Here is a 22,031-nt window from a genome sequence, read left to right as displayed (position 1 = left end):
GAGTAGATTTTTTGTTTTTGTTTTTGTTTTTTTTGGTTAAAGATACACATAGCCAGAAAGAGTTTCTCCATCCCTGTGGTTAATAATGTATTTCATCATGAAATATTTTCTTCCAGTGTCGGACCATCAGAAGATATAAATTTAGATATAAAATATAAGGAAAGGAGTACCTGCATGAAAGAAACACAAAAACCTTATTATGGTGAAGTTATAAAAAAATCATTCAGTAAGTAGTCACTGTTGTTAATGTATTTTTATAATATTATTTAACAGATTAGTGTGAATACAAATGTCTACTCTGTGTGTCAGGAATGTTCCTATTCCTTAATAAACATGAATGTAATGTCCTGTGAACCCCATTTAACAAAGGAGAAAAGTGAGGTACAGGACGTTATGTCACCTGTGCAAGGCTCCACAGAATACTAGTGGAAAAAGTGTAAGGTCTCAGTCAGTGTATTGGACCACTCTTGCATTGCTATAAAAAAAAGCCAGAAACTGTATAATTTATTTAAAAAGAAAAAGGTTTAATTGCCTCACAGTTCTGCAGGCCGTACAGGAACCATAATGTTGGTATCTGCTTGGTGGAAGGTGAAGCAATAGCAAGCACATCACAGGGTGACAGCGGGAGCAAGAGGGAGTGGGGGAGGTGCTACACACTTTCAACAGCCAGATCTCTGTGGACTTACTACCATGAGGAGAGCACCAAGCTGTGAGGGATCCACCCTCATGACCTGAACACCTCTCACCAGGCCCCAACTCCAACACTGGGGATTACATTTCAACATGAGATTTGGGCAGGGACAAATATCCAGGCTATATCATTCCATCCCTGGCACCTCCAAATCTCATGTCCTTCTCCCATTGAAAAATAAAACCATTCCTCCCAATAGTCCTCCAAAGTCTTAACTCATTCCAGCGTTAACTTAAAAGTACAAAGTTCAAAGTTCTCATCTGAAACAAGGTCAGCTGCTTACACCTATAAGCCTGTAAAATAAAAAAGTCATTTACTTTCAAGATAAAATGGGGGCATAGGCATTGGATAAACATTTTCATTCTAAAAGGAGAAACTGGCCAAAAGAAAGGGGCTCTAGGCTCCAGGCAAGTCTGAAATTCAGCAAGGCAGTCATTACGTCTTAAAGCTCCAAAATAATCTCCTTTGATTCCATGCCCACATCCAGGGCACAGTGGCACCAGGGGTGGGCTGCCAAGGTCTTGCACAGATTTGCCCCTGTGTCTCTGCAGGGTACAGCCCTTGTGGTTGTTCTCAGGGGTTAGAGTTGAGTGCCTGTAGCTTCTTCAGGCACAGGATGCAAGCTGCCAGTGAATCTACCATTCTCAAGTATGGAGAACAGTGGCCCTCTTTACAGAGCTCCACTAGGCAGTGCCCCAGTGGGGACTCTGCATGAGACCTCCAACCCCACATTTCCCCTCTACTAGTGAGAGACAGGACTAGCTGGATTTCCTAGGCCGACTAACAATCCCTAAGCCTAGCTGGGAAGGTGACCGCTTCCACCTTTAAACATGGGGCTTGCAACTTAGCTCACACCTGACCAATCAGAGAGCTCACTAAAATGCTAATTAGGCAAAAACAGGAGGTAAAGAAATAGCCAATCATCTATTGCCTGAGAGCACAGCGGGAGGGACAAGCATCGGGATATAAACCCAGGCATTCGAGCCGGCAACGGCAACCACCTTTGGGTCCCTTCCCTTTGTATGGGAGCTCTGCTTTCACTCTATTAAATCTTGCAACTGCACTCTTCTGGTCCATGTTTGTTATGGCTCGGGCTGAGCTTTCAGTCGCCCTCCACCACTGCTGCTGGCCACCTTCACAGACCCACCGCTGACTTCCATCCCTCTGGATCTGGCAGGGTGTCTGCTGTGCTCCTGATCCAGCAAGGCACTCATTGGCGCTCCCGATCGGGCTAAAGGCTTGCCATTGTTCCTGCACGGCTAAGTGCCCTGGTTCGTCCTAATTGAGCTGAACACTAGTCACTGGGTTCCATGGTTCTCTTCCATGATCCACGGCTTCTAATAGAGCGATAACACTCACCACATGGCCCAGGATTCCATTCCTTGGAATACATGAGGCCAAGAACCCCAGATCAGACAACACGAGGCTTACCACCATCTTGGAAGTGGCCCGCCGCCATTTTGGAAGCAGCCCGCCACCATTTTGGAAGCAGCCCGCCACCATCTTGGGAGCTCTGGGAGCAAGGACCCCCCAGTAACACTAGCACTGTGTTAGCAGATATTCTCTGTGAGGGGTATGCCCTGCTGCAGGTTTCTTGCTGGGCACCCAGGATTTCTCTTGCATCCTCTGAAATCGAGGTGAGATTGTCAAGCCTCCTTCACTCTTGCACTCTGTGTACCTGCAGGCTTAACACCACATGGAAGCCACCAAAGCTATGGCTTACACACTCTGGAGTGGCTGCCTGAGTTGTATCTGGGGCCCTTTGAGCCACAGCTGGAGCTGGAGCTGCAGGGATATGGAGAACAGTGGTGTAGTCCTTCTATGCCTGTGGGCCTGTGATGGGAGGGGCTGTCTAGAAGGCCTTCAAGGCCTTTTTCCTGTTGTCTTGGGTATTAGCTCTTGGCTCTCTTTTAGTTATACAGATCTCTTTAGCAAGTGGTTGCTCCACAGCCTGCTTGAATTTCTCTCTTGATAATGCTTTTTTTAAAATTTGTTTGTTTGCCACATGGCTGGGCTGCAAATTTCCTAAACATTTATACTCTGCTTTTTCTTTAAATATAATTTCCAACTTTATTTCTTGCTCCCATATCTAAGCTAGGCTATTAGAAGCAGCCAGGGAACATCTTGAGTGCTCTGCTGTGTAGAAATTTCTTCTGCTAGATACCCTAAATTATCACTGTTAAGTTCAAACTTCCACAGATGCCTAGAGCATGAACACAATGCAGCTAAGGTCTTTGGTAAGGCATAATATGGGTGACCTTTGCTCCAGTTCCCAGTAAGTTCCTCATTTCCATCTGAGACTTTGTCAACCTGTACTTCACTGTCCACATCACTATCAGGACTTTGGCTGCTACCATTTAACCAGTCTCTAAGAATTTCCAAAATTCCCCTCATCTTCCTGTCTTCTGAGTCCTCCTAACTCTTCCAGTGTCTGCCCATTAGTCAGTTCCAAAGCCACTTGCACATTTTCAGGTATCTTTATAGCAATGCCCCACTCTTGTTACCAATTTTCTGTGTCAGGCCATTTTTACATTGCAGTAAAGAAATGTCTGATACTAGGTAATTTATAAAGAAAAGGGGTTTAATTGGATCACGGTTCTGCAGGCTGTTCAGGTATGGCACCAACATTTGCCCACCTTCTGGTGAGGGCCTCAGAAACCTTACAGTGGTGGTGGAAGGTGAAGGGGAAGCAGGCAACATCACATGGTGAGAGTAGGAGCAAGCTGGGGGTGGTGCCACACACATTTAAACCATCAGATCTTGAGAGAACCCACTCACTATTGCAAAAACAGCACCAAGGGAATGGCACCAAGCAATTCATGAACAATATATGCCCATAATCCAGTCATCTTCTACCAGGCCCCATCTCCAATGCTGGGGATTACAATTCCACATGAGATTCAGAGGGGACAAATATCCTTACTATATTAGTCAGAAAATATGTGTGAAGTACCTGATACAGTTCTAAAAAAAGAGATGGCACCAGAATTTTTATTCTTTCCCTTAAGTATTTAAGAAATGAAGATGAATAAAAACTATTTTTGCTCGTCAGAAATCCTGAAGCCACACAGAACAATGCATTAGTCTAGTTGTTGACGGACCAGAAAACAATTATAAGACCAGTAACCTAAAACAAAGGAGTCATTATTATACTAAGGTATATTGCTTAGAAACAGATAAGAATCCTTCCTGAAGCTTTATTTTATAATGAAAATATGTTACTTACTACAAATATCTTTTCAACTTATGTCCAAGGGAATGTCACACTTTCATAGAGCAGCTATGTTGATTTTTAAATTTCTGATGAAATTTTGCTGTAAAAATGGTGCATAATTATTTGTTAACATTCAATGCCCATTTATCAACTAATCTACTCCACGGAGCTTTTGTTAGGATTACACGAGATAGATATGTAAAGCACTTTGACTACTGCCTGGCATATTATAGCAACCAATACAATCTTATTAGTAATGTTGTTATTGTTATACCTTGGAGCATAACCTTTGGGATTAAACATATTTCAACTTAAGTCCATGATCTGCTATTTAACAGTTATATGAACTGAGACACAAATTACTAAAGCATCCTAAGGCTCAGTTTCCTCATCTGTCTTAATGGCACAACGATACCTTACATGTTGTGAAGATTTCTTCTCTAATTTGACATAGCACATTAGTTTTCAAAGAGTGGTCCCTGGCCTAGCATCGTAAGCATCAACTAGAACTTATTAGAAATGTAAATTATGAGACCCTCATCCCTGCTTTCCTCCATTAGTCAGAAGCCAAGGGGGTCACATAGCAGTCTATGTTTTAGTAAGCCCTCCAGATGATTCTGATGCCTGTTATAGTTTGAAATCCAATGACATAGAACATGACTTGTTCCATAGCAGGTGCTGAATACGGATTAGTGTCCTTTTCTTAGGTACTGAGTCACCATCGTGACAAAAACCCAGTTCCTACCTTCACAGAACTAACAAAGAAACATAAAATTTTATCCCAAATAGATTTCCATTCTATTATCCAATTATTACATGAAGCAAAGAGAAATATCTTTCACTTTGTTCAAGACTTTGCCTTTAAGAGCATGATTAAAATAGATTTAGATTTCCATTCTATTATCCAATTATTACATGAAGCAAAGAGAAATATCTTTCACTTTGTTCAAGACTTTGCCTTTAAGAGCATGATTAAAATAGATTCCTATCATCTCATTGTGTGCATAATAAATACAATAAAGCAGCTCTGGTTTACTTGATGACATTATTTAAAAAGTACCTGCCAATTCAAAATTTTAGATGTGTTGTTAAACTAAACACTGAAAAAAATAGATTCCATTTCACAAAAGATACAATTTTCTTGTAGATAAAAGAAAAACTGGAGCTTTTCCAAAACTGCAGAATATTCATTTTCAAGGGAAAATAGCAGAAAAATACAAAATAAAAAAAAATGAATGGGAAGCCTTGAGTTCCTTTTGGTTCCTTTGAATAAAAAGCACTATGGATTTATTTTGAACAGCTGTGTTTATAGGGTTTGCAGATCACTGCAGCTGTACCAGCTGAGTAACAGGAAGGTTAAATTTATAAAAGTTAACTTGGAAATGTGCTAGCTCTTTCCAAGGAGTTAATGATATTGTACCCTTTTTCTCCCTGTCTTCCTCTAAAACCTGCTGTTGTGAAGGTACATTTAGGTCATTAAACATTGGAGCCCTGGAAGAGCTGCCTGAAGTGAATAAACCTGCTTTCCTTCTAGACCCTGAGAAATACTTTAGGAGAGAACCAGAGGAAGAGCGTCCCCAAATTCCAGAGGCCCCGTCACTTTTTAAAAGTAAGTTCTCAGCCATCATACACCTCTATTATCCCTCTTCAGGAAACTTAGTCATTTAAAAATAGAGTAGAAAAGCATGAAAATAACAAGTGTTTGCCTTGTAGTTTGCAGTGAAACAAAGTGTGGTTTGACTGTTAAGATTTATAGTTCAGCTGCTGATGTGTGCTCTCAGATAGGAGAGCCAACAGGCTGGGATATATGAAATGAATATTTTTATTTTGTTCCTTTTCTGAAGTTAGAATGCCATGAACATGTATCTATGAATCTTCCATGGATGAGAATCTCTCTCCCCAAATAACCTTAATTTTCAAAACTTATGCTGGAGGAAGCCTTCATAAGACCACTTTAGAACACAGTGTCTGGCAATCTTGTTTTATTTTCATGTGAAACACTCTAAATAGAGATGACTTAAAATGTATTGTCTTAAAGTCTTCCAGCTGCAGTGGTAGGCTGGTGTGATGAGAAGACAAGAAAGCTTAAGTTAGAAACTATAAGTGAATGATCTCTAAAGGTATAGAAACAAGATGTACAAAATAATTCTTTATTTTTCAGACTATTATAGTCTTCAGAGTTCTTAAAAGTTTGAGGAATAATTCTGTAGAAAAATTCTTCCAGCAAAGAGAGGTCCTGTGAAAGAACAGGTAACACAACCTGATTCTCAGTGAAGCACTCAGAAAGCACATGGACACTGCAGGGAAGCTCACTTAAAATAATTAATAAAAAGCTAAAGTTTTCAACTTGTAACAATCAGAAAAAATCAGAATTAAATGAAGCTGTCTGAGATCTGTGGTTTCAAAACTTCTAAAATCCTCTGAGCTGGGGTTCAACATCATCCTTGAGAAATAATAATGTTTGCAGTAGAAAGATGTTTCCTTATGTCCACAGTTAGGGAAGTTTAAGAGTCTCCTCTTTGCTTTGTCTCTTATGGAAAGGGATAACAGCTGGTCAACATTTTTGTTGTTGTTGAAATTCTACTTATAGGCAAGGTACAGCTGTCATACTTCATTACCATAGTTTACAGTCTAATTATTATCAGGTTTTGTTTTTTTTTTTTAAAAAAAACATTTTCTTAGAATTTCTCTTTGCTTGCTCTTGTGAGGGCGATCTATGGTTTCTACTCATTTGTCTTAAAAACGAAGCCATAACTTTAGGGCTTTTTTGGGGGCTCAGAAAATGATACTCCAAAATATGCCACTTTGGCATGTTGAGTGCTTTGAACAAAGTGGATTGAAAGGCCTCGGAACCAGTCTCTCTCTTACCTTCTCCTGCTGTCTACCCCACTTTTCCTTTCAAAGTTCAGGGAGGACTCTCTCTGAAATTCCCTTATCTGACTGAGGAGGGTTCTTCCTAAAGAAATGCAACTGTATTGAACCCCCTCTCTAGGAATCTCATCAAACAACCAGGAAATGTTATTTATCAGAGGAGAAATTAAAAGTCATTACCATACCTAAACAGGCTATTGCCTATTTCTCTGGAGGGTGCTCTAAAATAACTCTTTTTTAACCTAAGAGACTACCTGCATAATAAGACAACCTTTGTTCACAGTGCAGTTCTACCCCTCACCTTTTAAAACTTGTCATCACCTCCCCCAGGGCACAGAGAAACTTTGTCCCAGGCTATTTTCTGTTCCTTGGACTCATTCATTTCCTCTAGAAAGTATTTACTCTTCCTCTAAAATTGGCTACCCCTCTCACCCTCCCCACTCCACCCTGCCATTTGCCATTTCCCTCTTCTCTGTGAATAGGGTATTTAAGCTCCAACCCTCAGGCCCTTCTTTGAGTCTCATATTTTGTGGGGTTTTCATGCATATGTGTACATTAATAAATTTGTATATTGTTCCCTGTTAATCTTCGTATTTTCAGTTTACTTCAATAAGCTCAATTGCCCAACCTCCAGAGGGAAGGTTTAAACTTCTCTACAGCTCTAAATAACTCTTAGTGTGTCTGATAAGGATTTCAGTCTGTCATCCCATCACTTTTCACCAGGATGATTCACCTTTAAGAATGAAATGGGGGCTGGGCGCGGTGGCTCATGCCCGTAATCCCAGCACATTGGGAGACCGAAGCAGGTGGATCAAGAGGTCAGGAGATCGAGGCCATCCTGGCCAACATGGTGAAACTCTGTCTCTACTAAAATACAAAAAATTAGCCAGGCATGGTAGCGTGCGCCTGTTTTCCCAGCTACACAGGAGGCTGAGGCAGGGGAATCTCTTGAACTCAGAAGGTGGAGGCCGAAATTGTGCCACTGCACTAGCCTGTTGAAAAAACAAAAAAAAAAAAGAATGAATATGGGAAGTACTTATCTTGTCTTTGTGAGCCACAAACAGGCATGAAACAGGAATGACCAGTAAAAAAAGATCCAGACATAGGACAAAGTTGTAAAGATAGTCCAGATACAGGGTATGCATACGGGAGGAAACCAAGACAGAAAATGGATTCAGAATTGAGGCAAGATGAAGAGGAGACAGAGAATATGCAAAAGCTGGAGAGGAAAGAAGCAAAAGAGACAGGTAAATAATGAGAGCAGCAAACACCTCTCTTCAGTGGTGAGAGTTCCTGCTTCTATGAAGAATCTTTTATATAATCTGTGGCAGAAGGAAGCCACAGATGAATTCTTCATATGGGCAGGGAAGATGTGTGGGCGAAGAGGTGGGGTTAATGGCTGGGCAGAAATAACCAAAATACCTAAAAGACTCTAATAAATTCTCAAAGAGAATTTTTTCCCCTGGATTTCTTATTAAAATTTCCTGTAACTTCCCCAAAGTTTTTAAAAGATGTTTTCTTTCTTTTGGTTTTTTATTTTCTTTCTTCAGTTTTTCTTCCTTTACTTCCCTGTTTTGAAAATATTTCCTCTTACTTGCCCTTTCTGCAAGTGAAAATAATTTTCTTTTAAAAGCTTCACCAACTTGTGAGAGAAAAAGATGCAAATTATTGATGACTACTTGCGAGAGAAAATGATGCAAATTATTGATGACATATGACACCACCAATGAGGTTCCATGAAAATGCCAGGAAAAAAGTTCGATTCATTCTGGCTGGAGCATGGGAAAGAATTCAGTCACATTTGAGCTGGGACTTAAAGGATGAGTAGGGGGTCAAAGGTGAGGGAGAAAACAAAGAAATAGTGAGGAAGGACATATCAAAGTTGAGGAAGGAGCAGAAGTCAAAATGAACCCAAGTTGGCTACAATGAATGACTTCAGATATTGAGACATTAACTGAGTTTTACACGCGTTAGTAGAGGTAAAGTCAAATGTGTTTGGAATGTGTTAAGTTTGGGGTATTGATGCACCATTTACAAATAAAGTTCTGGAGGACTGAAGCAGATTGTATATACACTCTGTGATATCATAGAGTCTTTGACAAGCAGATACTGAAATAATGTTTGTTCATTTTTGTATTTAGCTTTTCCTAGGATAGATATTACATATAGTAGCATTTGTGCTGGATGCTAAAGACGCAGAGATAATATGTAGATACCCAGCCTTCAGAGATCTTGACATTGAAATGGGGAAATAGATAAGTAGACAAATAATTATATTCTACAACGAGGGCTATGGTAGAGATAAGTACTGCATCCTATGGGAACACATGAAAATTCAGAGATGACTTTTCAGGGAAAACAGAGTATACCCGAGCTAGATGTTAAAAGTTAAGTTGCTATGAGCCAGCTTAAAAAAAAAAAAATAGCGGGGGATGATACTCTGGTAGAGGAGTGGTATAAGCAGCTCTAAGGTGGTATGAATAATATGGTGTGCTAAGGGAGCTACATGTAGTTCCCACTGGCTGGGTTCTAGAAGGAGCATGAAGAAAATGAGGCTAGACAGGTAGGTGGGGGCCAGACCATGGAGCATCTAGTAAACTATGCTAAGGACTCGGCATTTATTTAATCAGAAATAGGGAGCTATTGAAATATTTTAATCAATCATTCTGAATTATATCATTTTACATCCTATATTACCTCTTCAATGTTTATATTTATTTGTATTATTCTTAAAGTGATTGTTCTAGAAGTTACAATGCTCTTCCTTGTGCTCTTTATCCCTTCTTATGGCACTAGACTTTCATCTGAGACCATTTTCCTTCAGTCTGAAGAATTTTCTACAGAATTTCTTAAAATATGGGCCTGCTTGTGAATAATTTTCCCAGCTTTTACATGTCTGAAAAATGCATTTATTTCATTTTGACTCTGAAAGGATTTTTCATTGGATTTAAAGCTCTAGATGTCAGGGTTGTTTTGTTGTTGTTGTTGTTTTTCTTTTCAAATTTTTAAAGTTAACCTATTTCTCTGCATCCATAGTTCCTGTTTAAAATCCCGCTCTTAATGTTACTGTTGCATCTTATTCTGGCTGCTTTTAAAATACTTCTCTTTAGCCTTGGTTTTCAGATGTTTTACTGTGATGAGTCTAAGTACTGTTTTTTTTGTGTGTGTATTTATGCTACTTTGGGTTCATAGAAATTTATCAAATGCATCTTTTTTCAATTTTGAATACTTCTCAGCCATTATCTTTTTTCAAATTATGTTTTATTCTCATTCCTGCTCTCTTCTGTTATGGAATAGCAATTACACATATGTTAGACTGTTTAATTATATCACAAATGTTTTTGATGCTCTTTTAATAAGTGGAATTAAATAATGGAATAAATAAAATGGAAAAACATTTTATTTCTTCAGGTTGGCTTCAGTTTGTATATTTTATATTGACCAGTCTGCTTTTAAGCCCATCTAATCAGTTCCCAGTTTCAGATTATATATGTATGTATATCTGAAATTATATATATACACACATATTTATATACTTTCAGTTTTAGAATGCCGCTTGAATCTCTTTTATACAGATTCTAGTTCTCAGTTAAATTTTTCTCATCCATTTTGTTCATCTTTTCCCTCTGTTTTTGAAACATGTTTATAATGGTAATTTTTAAAGTCTTGGTTGACTAACTCCAAAATCTGGATAATCCCTGGGTCTGCTTCTAATATATATTTTTTTCCTCTTGGTTTTTAGTCTCATTTTTCCTGCTTCTCTGCAAGTCCTGTAATTTTTTATTATATGACAGAAAATTTAAAAGATCTATAGACACTGAAATTAATATTCTTTTCTGTCGGCAATGGTTCACTCTTTTCCTTAATTCGGCAGACAGAATGAGACACTGATGACCTTAATCTAATTAGTACTTGAGCCGGGTCAGTGCTGAGGTACAGATTTAGTTAGGCTTAGTGCACTTCTGATTTCAAATGTCTGCTTTAGGCTTCTCCTTTTAGTGGGGTATTGTCTCCCACGTACTGCAAAACTGCAGAAAACATTACTCTGCATTTTCAGTCCAATCCACAGTCTCCCACACCACCCCAGGGCTCAGAGAATGTCCTATGGGAAAGACTGGCCAAAGCTGTGACATTTCTCTAGATTCCAATACATCACACCAACCCACATAGCCATCAAAACACTTCCAAATTTACTTTCCCATGAGAGAGTCTCTCAGTCGAATGCAGGTCTGTTTCTTAGCAATGCCAAAACATAATAAATCCCCAGAAAGAAGAAAATTCTTGGCAATTTTAGCTCATCTAGGAAGGGCCCTACCATCTCTGGAATTTAGTTATTTTGGTCATCACTGCTTCCATGGCCTTCTGATGGCTTTAAACATATCATTTGTAATTTATCTGTTTTTTTTTTTTTCCTATCTGGTGCAGTGAGAATGATAACCTGAAACTACCTATTAAATCCTATCCAGAAAGAAAATTCCTGTTGAAATGTTTAAAACAAGAAAGTGTCATGACCAGATTTGCATTTTAGAAAGCGTTCTGAAAACTGCGGTAGATGCCTTATAATGGGGCTAGACTGAAGGCAGCAATATTATAGTAATGGGAACTTGCTGTGTGCAGTCAGCTGTCTGCTTTTGAATCATCACTTCGCTACTATTTGTTTATATCTGAATAAATTATTCACCCTATTCAGTCTCAGTTTATTTTTCATCTGTAAAATTGGGATAATGATGCCTGCCTCTTGGAGTTATGTGGGTTAATTATAGCACAATAGCTAGCACACTAACCATTCACTAGATGATGTCTATTATGATTTTGAAGATAAGGAAAACCTAGAAAGGAAATAACTAATTTGAGAGATATTAAGGAGTTTGAATTTAAAGGATTATGTGCCCAATAAGAGATGAACACATGTATGCCGATCAGTCTTCTAGTTTGGATATCTATGTTGAGGTAAAAAGACTATCATTGAGAGAGGAAATACAGACGAAGATGGGATAGAGTTAGAAAATGACATTAGTTTCTAAGATATGTTGAGATGGAGGTGCCTATGGGACACCTACTAAAGAAAGCTGACACCTTTCTGAGAAACTAGCCATCATAGAAAGGAAAAAGAATAAGTGATAACTGAAAAGAAACTATAGTTGATAGACATGTTTAAAAATTAGGTTCAATATTTTTGTTCTAATTTTATATTTGATACATGCATATTATAGAAAATTGACTAGTAAGAAGTAAACAGAACTCTAAGGAATATAGGAATAGGAAAATGAAAGAGCAGCCACTACTTCTCATGCCTGAGATATATTGACCAAGGAAGAGTCCCACCCATCCCAGGGCTGAGCAGTGTTTTCCATGCCTCACTGAATGGCAAACCCACGGAGATGCTGTACGTGGAAGTTACCAGAAACCACCACCAGGGTTCCAGGAGAAACTATCCACAGGGAGGTGCTGTTTCTCAGAACTCACTGCAGAACCATTAAGAGGGTACAGGGAAGGCTGTTCACAGGGAAGAGTCACACAGTTGGCCTCTTGCTTGCCAAGGATATTATGGAAAACCGTTCATGGAGTGGTATCAGATAGGTGGCATACTGCTGACAGGGGAAACTGCTAGCTCTGGGTTCTGGAGAAGACTTACCTGCATTGCAGGAGTCTGGTGTTGGAAAAATCACTGTGAGAGCTTGGTACTGCAGAAGTCATGCTATAAGAGCCTAGTGCTGGAGAAACTGCAGGGCAGGATTCTTGGGAGAGGAGCACAGAGAACCTGGAACTTGGAAAAGAAATCCATTTCTCCTCCAGTGTCTCTCCATTACCCTTTAGTGACAGAGCTCAACATCATGACAGCTAGCAAAGGAGACATATTGTAGGCTTGATTCTGTCATCACAGAGCAGGCATCAAAAAGCTTGGGCAATACATTGATAACGGACATAGTCTCATCTTATCTGCCTCTCCATGCTTGTTCTCCACTCCTGGTCCTTCTACGTCATGTTGGGACCTTCAAAATTACAGTTTTATACCCGATAAGTTATGAGGTGATAATGGATGTCTTTTGGGGTGGGGGTGGGAATTACAATTTACAAAGAGAATAAGCCATGGAAACGATAAAGGTATAAAGACGAAATTTTAAGCATAAGACTGGTTTCAAAACAAGGTTCTACTACTTGCTAGCTTTGTAAACTTAAGCAATTCGAGTAAACATTCTGTGCCTTAGTTTCCTCAACTGAAAATAGGCTTCATCTTAGTTATCATCATAATGTTTCTGTGAACATTAAATGATATAACCCATGTGAAGCCCTTAGCACAGTGCGTGATACCCAGTAAGACTTCTATACATTTTATTTATTGGTAATGTCCTGTATTATTATTCCACTAAATAGTTCTACAGTGTGGGACTTACTATTCCCCACATTTTCTATATAAAGAATTTGTGGCATAAAGAATTTAAATAATTGACCTAAGTTCACATAGATAGTAAAGGTAGAGCCTAGATGGGAATGCTGAAAAACTGACTCAGGTGTTTATGCTATTAATATTTCAAAATTCAGCCTCCCCTGTTCAAATAGTATTCAAATCAAATTCCCTAGTAGCTTATTCTTGCTCTTATTTCTAAAACCAGTCATTTTACTGTATTACCTATTTTTATTATTTTCATTTAAAATTGTTCCTCTCCTTTTCAGAAGGATACTGATGAATTTAAAAACTGTTATTATAAAATAACACTTCAAAAAAAAAAAAACTTCAATTACCAATATATTTCTCCTGCACACAATCATTGCAGAGTCTACCTTACGTAAAGACTGCATTTTTTCCACCTTGCTGCAATCTCCATAATTACCTCGTGCATAGGTTTTTGGCAGTTGTACAATGAGAGGCATTTTGCTAGTCTCACTTTCAATGTCCTAAACTCTCACTTTGGAACTTGGGACAGTTTTCAAACACTTTAAAATCCCCAGGTGACGTTTTAGCCATACCTGCTGGGTTTTTTATGTCCTTTTGTATTCTGTTTCTTTCCCTTTCAACTTGAAACATCTTTCTTCACACTTTCCCTTTAGCTTTCAAGTTGTTCCCAGTTGGTTCTTAAACAGCTTGAAACCCCTCTTTGATATGCCTTATTCAAAATCCTGGAAGCTACTTAGAACTGCCTCTGAGTCAGGTTTTGCCAATAAATTCCCCAGAACCCATTCACATTGTATCTGTAAAATCTTTAAAACTTGAAACAGTGTGGAGAAAATGCTCTATTAATGATACCTCAGGTGACTTGTTTTGTTGTAGCTGTTGCTCTGTGAAAGACAAAATGTATGAAACAATTAAAGAGATGGTTTTATTCAGCCTACTGCAATACGGAGAAAGTTCATTAAACAGGAACATCTCAAAGAAAAGAAAAGAGGTCTGAGCTTTTGTAGAGGTAGGTAGATGAGGAAGTCATCTGTGATTCTTATAGGACTCATGAGGAAGGAAAGAGAGGGTCTTGGAATATATGAGAGGAGAGGAGTCCTTTGTGGTTAGCTGTTTCTAGAACATGAAAAGGTAGAGAGATTTCTTAAATGTCTTCACTTTCCAGGAGCACTGGACTGGGGTAAAGTTCAGCATCGCCATTCTCATCCCCCTTGTGTTTAAGAAAAATGAATATCACTCATTGCTGAACAACCTAAAAGTGATTCTAAAGCTCCCGGATGGGGCAAAGCAGAGTCTCAGAAATAGTCTCTCAGGGGTTCTTGTTGATGTTGCTCCTACAAAACCACTTGAATTTATATTGCCAGGTGGTGGCAAAGGTCAGCTGTTTTGAAGTCCCGACGATCCTGGGAGAAAGGGACAGCTGCAAGGCAACCAAAAGTCTGTACAGGGATTTGGGATGTCAGGTTTTAATTCTTGGTCATGTCCTTAGGTGGGAGGGAGAAAAACTGAAAATGTTAGTTTGGAAAGTTGTAGTTAAATGTTGAAAAAAAACCACATAAGATTGAAAAGTTTGGAGAGTTGACAATTTGTGCAAGGTAGCAGACCAGTCCAATTTGCAAGTAGATCCCGAAAGTGGTGTTTCCAAGGAGAAGAGGAAGTTAAATCTCTAGCAGATAAAACAAAGTTTGCATATCCGTCAGTGGCTTGCAATTGAAAAGAGGGGCAAAAATAGTTCAAAAACAGTGAACTCAACTAGAATCTAACAACCCAGAAGGGTGTGCTGGAGACAATACATAGTGTTTTATTGAAACACACTATGTTTCACATTAGCCCTTAAGCTACAGGTCAAAAATATACACATAAGCTTTTATTAAAATCTTTGTTTTAGAATATAATTTTAAATCTAGCACCGGTAAAGAAAAATAATCTTTGATATCATATAAAAGTTCTTACTTGAACAAATAATTAAAATGCAGGAAGAAAGCATTTGTAGATACATGCATTGACTATATGATAAATGAGAGATTGCTACACATGGCTCACCTCAGGACCTTTTGGATACTAAACATCCAGAATGAACAGAAAACTCAGGGGCATTTTAAAAAGTAGAAATCCTTCCTATTGCTCTACATTTTTATTTATATAACACTAAATTATCTCAAAATTCACAAATACAACACACACACACCAAAATTTTGGGTCTATAAAACAGAAGTCATTAATATGTGAACAACATATTTAAAAGGTTCAACAGGTCCCAAGCAACCATTATTTGAGAGTCATGTGAAAACTATTAAAGTATTTTGATTAATCATCACCACTCTTTCTCACTAACCCGTTGCTTTGTTGCCTGTTTGTTACTGGATGGTGGCTGAAATAAAAGGACATTTGACAATATTCACCTAGAGCTTAGATTTAGAAATCAGAACCTTGACATCAAGATGTGGGCAGGGGATAGCAGCATGAGCATCACCGGGGAGCTCCTTAGAAATGCAGCATCTCAGGACCCACCCCAGATCTGTTGCATGAGAATTTGTATTTTAATGAGACCTCCAGGTGATTCTTATGCACATAAAAGTTTGATAAATAAGGATTTGTCTAGAAGACACAAAATAGGACACAGAATAGAGGAAGAATGTGAATTAGAAAGGAGTTTTCAGAATGCTGTACACTCATAGACAGGTAGTCATTGCATACTACATTACATAGCTTCCAAGTCCTTTGTTGCCAGGGTATCTTTGTGAGTTTTGCCACTGTTGTTCAGCTGATATAGTTAGTTGCCAATTAGCAGGCAAGGGAAAGACCAGAAGACAATATATAAACCAATTCTTCTATGTTAAGATCCTTGAATCATTTTATTATAGAAAAAATGTTTTGGATACTTTCCTGACCACCACATCTTTCCTTTTCATCACTGTGAAAACAGCTTTCGGCTATCATTATAATAAACCTTGTCAGGCAGCCAACTATAAAGTGAAGTGATGAGTGTATAAATGTCATATTTTCCCAGATAGGGAATAGTGAATGTAAGTGGTTACTGATAACACTAGATGTTAATTTTTAAGAACTTGGTTGTGGTTAAATGAATGTATATGTATATATGTGACATGGAGAATCACCCTTTTATGAATATTATAGGGTCCCCAGGTCTCTGGAATGCAGGGATTCCAAAGGGTGAGGAGTGAGCCAACCCCTTTGCATGCCTGAAAGTTCCTTCATTCATGTGCTCATATATTCAACAAATATACATTTTGAGTCCCTTTTCCATGAGCCAGATACAATGCTGGGTGCTAGGGATATATGGTATACAAAGGCAAACAAAGTCTACTGCTGCTGAATTTATTGTCTAGGAAGAGAGATAGGTAACAGTAAGTAAATAAATAGTTAAAGATTATAAGTTTGGAGAATGATATTGATAAGAGCTAAGAAGAAAATAAAACAAGATTATGTAATAAGGTGACATTAGGAAGAACATCAGTGAAGGTCTCTCTGACATTTAAGCTAAATCCTAAGGTAGAAAGTTCTACAAAGATGTTGGGGCAGAATGTCCCAAGCACAGGGAACAAGTATAAAACCACTGAGAACAAAATTGACATGTTCCAGGGACAGAAAAGAGGTCACCATTGCTAGAATGGAGTGAGGAGACTGATATCAGATAAGATTAGAGGGGGCTCAGGGGTCATGTCATGTGGGACCATGTTGCCTGGGCAAAAAAATTGGTTTAAGTATAAAGGGAAGCCTTCAGAGGATTTAAAGAGGAATGTGACCTGATTCATCTAGACACTGGCTGTTTCTCACTAATCTGAGCAAACTACTGTCCAGGATTCTAAATAAGTTATGTGGCCAGGGAGGCAAGAAGTTGGAGGCTTGAGGTTCCTAAGCTTGTGATCATATGGGAACTTGAGGGTGCTTTAAGATAAGCTGTGTATTTATTTATTTATTTTTTACTTTTTAAAAATTTCAGCTTTTATTTTAGATACAGGGAACACATGTGCAGGTTTGGTAAATGGGTATATTGCACCCAGGTAATGAGCGTATTACCCAATAGGTAGTTTTGCAAACCATGCCCCTCACTCCATCCCTGTTCTAGTAGTCCATAGTGACTATTTTTATCATATTTACATCCATGTGTGCTCAGTGTTTAACCCTTAATTGTAAGTGAGAACATGTGGTATTTGGCTTTCTGTTCCTGCATTAATTTGCTTAGGATTGTATCCTACAGCTTCATCAGTATTGCTGCAAAAGACATGATTTCATATTTTTTATGGTTGCATAGTATTCCATGGTGTGTGTGTGTGTGTGTGTGTGTGTGTGTGTGTGTGTTTGTGTGTATCACATTTTCTTTATCCAATCCATCATTGATGAGTACCTAAGTTGATTACATGTCTTTGCTATTGTGAATAGCATGGTGATAACACATGAATGCATTTTCCTTTTGGTGTATTTCCAGTAGTGAGATTTCTGGGTCAAGTGGTAGCTCTGTTTTAAGTTATTTGAGAAATCTCCAAACAGCTTTCCACAGTGGCTGAACTAATTTACATTCCTACCAATGGTGTATAAGCCTTCCCTTTTCTGCACAGCCTTGCAAGAATCTGTTGTTTTTTGACTTAATAATAGCCATTTTGACTGGTGAGAGAAGGTATTTTATTGTGGTTTTGATTTGCTTTTCTCTGATGATTAGTGATGATGAGTAAGTTTCGTATGTTTCTTGGCCACTTGTATGTCTTCTTTTGGGACGTGTCCATTCATGTTCTTTGCCCATTTTTTGATAGTGTTGTTTTATGCTTGTTGATTTAAGTTTTTCTTTTAATAGATGCTGGATGTCAAATCTTTGTCAGATGAATAGTTTGTGAATATTTTCTCCCATTCTGTACGTTGTCTGTTTACTCTGTTGATGGTTTGTTTTGCTGTGATGAAGCTTTTTTATTTAATTAGGTTCCATTTATCAACTTTTGTTCTTGTTACCGTTGCTTTTGGGGGCTTAGCCAAAAATTCTTTGCCAAGGCTGATGTCAGGAAGGGTATATCCTAGATTTTCTTCCAGAATTTTTCTAGTTTGGGGTCTTATATTTAAATCTTTAATTCATCCTTAGTTAATTTTTGTATATGTTGAAAGATAAGGGTCCAGTTTCAATTGTCTGCATATGGTTAGCCAGTTATCTCAGCACGATTTATTGAACACGGAGTCCTTTGTCCATTGGTTGTTTTTGTAGGCCTTATTGAAGATCAGATGGTTGTAGGTACACAGCTTTATTTTTGAGATTTTTATTCTTTTCCATTGGTGTATGTGTTTGTTTTTGTGTCAGTACCACGCTGTTTTGGTTACTGTGGCCTTATAGTATAGTTTGAAGTCAGGTAATGTGATGCCTCTAGCTTTGTTCTTTTTGCTTAGGATTCCTTCAGCTATTTGGGCTCTTTATTTTTGGTCCAATGTGAATTTTAGAATAGTTTTTCCTAATTCTGAAATGAATGACATTTATTGTTTTGTGAGAAAGCATGTGGTTGATCTTAGAATATGTTCTGTGTGGAGATGAGAAGAATATATATTCTGTTGGTTGTTCCATGGGGTGTTCTGTAGTTGTCAATTAGGTCCAATTGATCAAGTGTAGAGTTTAAGCCTAGAGTTTATTTGTTAGTTTTCTGCCTTGAAGATCTGTTTAATGTTGTCAGTGGGGTATTGAAGTCTGTCAGTATTATTGTGTGGTTGTCTAAATTTTTCTCATAGGCCAAGAACTTGTTTTATGAATCTCGATGCTCCAATGATTGGTATGTGTCTATTTAGGATAGTTAAATCTTCTTGTTGGATTATACGCATATGCCCTTCTTAATTTTTATTTGTTTAAAATCTGTTTTATCTGACTTAAGAATAGGGACCCCTGCTCTTTTTTGTTTTCTGTTTCAATGGGACAACTTTGTCTATTTCTTTACTGTGAGGCTGTAGGCATTGTTACATGTGAGATGGGTCTCTTGAAGACAGCAGATGGTTGGATCTTGTTTTTGTAACCAGCATGCCGCCTTATGTCTTTTAAGTGAGGTGTTTAGCCCATTTACATTCAGGGTTAGTACTTGTATGTGAGATTTTGATCCTGTCATTATGTTCTTAGCTGGTTGTTATGTAGACTTGATTGTATAGTTGCTTTATAGTGAACTGTGGGCTATGCACTTAAGTGTGTTTTTGTGGTAGTAGGTGTTGCTCTTTTGGTTCTATATTTAGGATGCCTTTAAGAGACTCTTGTAATTATGGCTGATCACATTGAAATAAATTCCCTCAACATTTGCTTGTCTGAGAAAGATTTTATTTCTCTTTCACTTATGAATCTTGGTGTGGAGGGATATGAAATTATTGGATGGAATTTTTCTTCTTTAAGTATGTTGAAAATAGGTCTCCAATCTCTTTTGGCTTGTAAGGATGCTTCTGAGAAGTCTACTGCTAGCCTGATGTGGTCTCTCTGTATGTGACTTGACCATTCTTTCTAACTGCCTTTTTTTTTCTTTTGCATTGACCTTGGTGAATCTGCTAACTATGTGCCTTGGGGATGGCCCTCTTTTATAGTATCTTTCCAGGGTTCTTTGTATTTCTTGGATTTGTGTGTCAACCACTCTAGCAACATTGGGGAAATATTTGTGGACTATATCCTCAAATATATTTTCCAAGTTGCTTATTTTCTCTCCTCTCAGGATTATCAGTGAGTCCTAGATTTGGTCTCTTTATATAATCTCATAGTTTTCAGAGGTTTTGTTCCTTTTATAAAAATTCTATTTTTGTCTGACTGAGTTGATTTGAAGAACCAGTCTTTGAGTGCTAAGGTTTTTCCTCAGCTTGGTCTATTCAGCTGTTAAAACTTCTAATTGTATTATAAAATCCTTGTAGTACATTTTTAAGTTCTAGAAGTTCAGTTGGGTTCTTAAAATAGCTATTTAATATTTCAGCTCTTGGATCATTTTATTGGATTCCTTGGGTTCCTTGCATTAGGTTTCAGCTTTGTCCTAAATCTTGTTGTGCTTCCTTGCCATCCAGATGCTGAATTATATGTCTAAGTTGTGTATTCAAGTAGACATAAATTTTCTTTTTTTTCAACTTTTATTTTTATTTATTTATTTTTATTTTTATTTACTTTGAGTTCTAGGATACATGTGTAGAACATGAAGGTTTTTTACATAGGTATCCATGTGCCATGGTGGCTTGCTGCACCTGTCAACCTATCATCTATGTTTTAAGCCCCACATGCATTAGGTATTTGTCCTAATGCTATCCCTCCCCTTCCCCCCCACCACCCGATAGACCCCAGTGTGTGATGTTCTCCATCCTGTGTCCATGTGTTCTCATTGTTCAACTCCGACTTATGAGTGAGAACATGTGGTGTTTGGTTTTCTGTTCCTGTGTTAGTTTGCTGAGAATGATGGCCTCCAGCTTCATCCATGTCCCTGCAAAGGACATGAACTCATTCTTTTTTATGGCTGCATAGTATTCCATGGTGTAAATGTGCCACATTTTCTTTACCAGTCTATCATTGATGGGCATTTGGGTTGGTTCCAAGTCTTTGCTATTGTGAACAGTGCTGCAATAAACATACGTGTGCATATGTCTTTATAGTAGAATGATTTATAGTCCTTTATGTACCCCAGTAATGGGATTGCTGAGTCAAATGGTATTTCTGGTTCATAATTTTTTTTTTTTTTTTTACCAGTGGTATTCCACCATCTCCAGCCACAAACCACAGGAAATTTGACAAATCAGCCTGTTTGTTATAAAAAGAACACATCACTTTTTTTTTTTTTTTTGCCATCATCCTGTGATAGTGTACTTCATGGAAAGTGTATCAGTCAGAGGGGAACCAGGGAAGTAAAATCAGCAGGACTTCATATTGAGATTTATTACAAGAAGTTGACTTATGGGTTTGTTGGGCTGAGTGAGCGAGTTCAAAATATGTAGCACTAACTCAAGAAGAAAAGATCATGGCAGGCTCGGCACAGGCAGAAACTTTCATTGGTAGAATTTCTTCACATATATATATATATATATAATTATACTTTAAGTTCCACAGTACATGTGTACAATGTGCAGGTTTGTTACATATGAATACATGTGCCATGTTGGTGTGCTGCACCCATTAACTCGTCATTTACATTAGGTATATCTCCTAATGCTATCCCTCCCCCCTCCCCTCACCCCACAACAGGCCCCAGTGTTAAGGCCTTTTATCTGATTAAGTCTGGCTCACCAGATAATCCGGGATAATCTCCCTTATCTAAAGTTCATTGATTAGGGACTTGAACTACATTTGCAAAATCCCTTCAAAGCAACACTTATATTAATATTTGACTTCATAACTGTGGACTTTACCCTAGGCAACTTAATACATCAAGAAAGTCATCACAGCAAGGTTAAGGACATTTTAAAAATAATTGTAAGCAAGTTCAATAAATGATTATTTCTTACATGTATTATGATCTACTACATACTCAACACATCATCATAAAAAATCATTATGCCATTAACTTAGCAGATGTTACTATGAATAGTGAGAAGAATTGATTACCATTACGCATTTAAAAGATGTTAAGTTAATGACATCATTTTTGCCACATATAGATTTACAAATGAAGCTAATGAAGGTTAGGTTTTCTGGGCCTCATCTATAAAGACCCTTTGAGTATTAGAAATTGCTAGGAGTTTGAGAGTGTTCTAGATGAAGAGCAGAAGCAAGGTTACAAGCAACAATCATTTCCAGGTAAGCATTTCAGGTATCTTTTTAAAAAGAGATCTCAGGAGAAAAGGACCTAACTCTAAAAATTACTAGTAATTTGTTGAAATTTATTTTATCTTAAATAGCCACTTTTATAAATAAATTTATATTTGTA

At 37.9% G+C, this 22,031-nt stretch overlaps 1 protein-coding gene across 5 annotated transcripts in view; it reads left to right on the top strand.

The window, feature by feature from the left end:
* WDR49 (WD repeat domain 49) overlaps nt 1–22,031 on the top strand; it is a 211,639-nt gene that overhangs the window by 184,689 nt on the left and 4,919 nt on the right. For all 5 annotated transcript variants that reach the window (XM_016942258.4, XM_016942259.4, XM_009446787.5 and 2 more), the window contains 2 exons: nt 117–226; nt 5,368–5,514. In XM_016942258.4, the coding sequence (XP_016797747.2) occupies nt 117–226; nt 5,368–5,514 (257 nt within the window). The remainder of the gene's footprint in view (nt 1–116; nt 227–5,367; nt 5,515–22,031) is intronic.

This window comes from Pan troglodytes, chromosome 2, assembly GCF_028858775.2.
Source record: "Pan troglodytes isolate AG18354 chromosome 2, NHGRI_mPanTro3-v2.0_pri, whole genome shotgun sequence".
In the NCBI taxonomy this organism is placed as follows: Eukaryota; Metazoa; Chordata; class Mammalia; order Primates; family Hominidae; genus Pan; species Pan troglodytes.
Note: the sequence above shows the minus strand (reverse complement) of the source record. Positions and strands in the feature narration are given on the sequence as shown.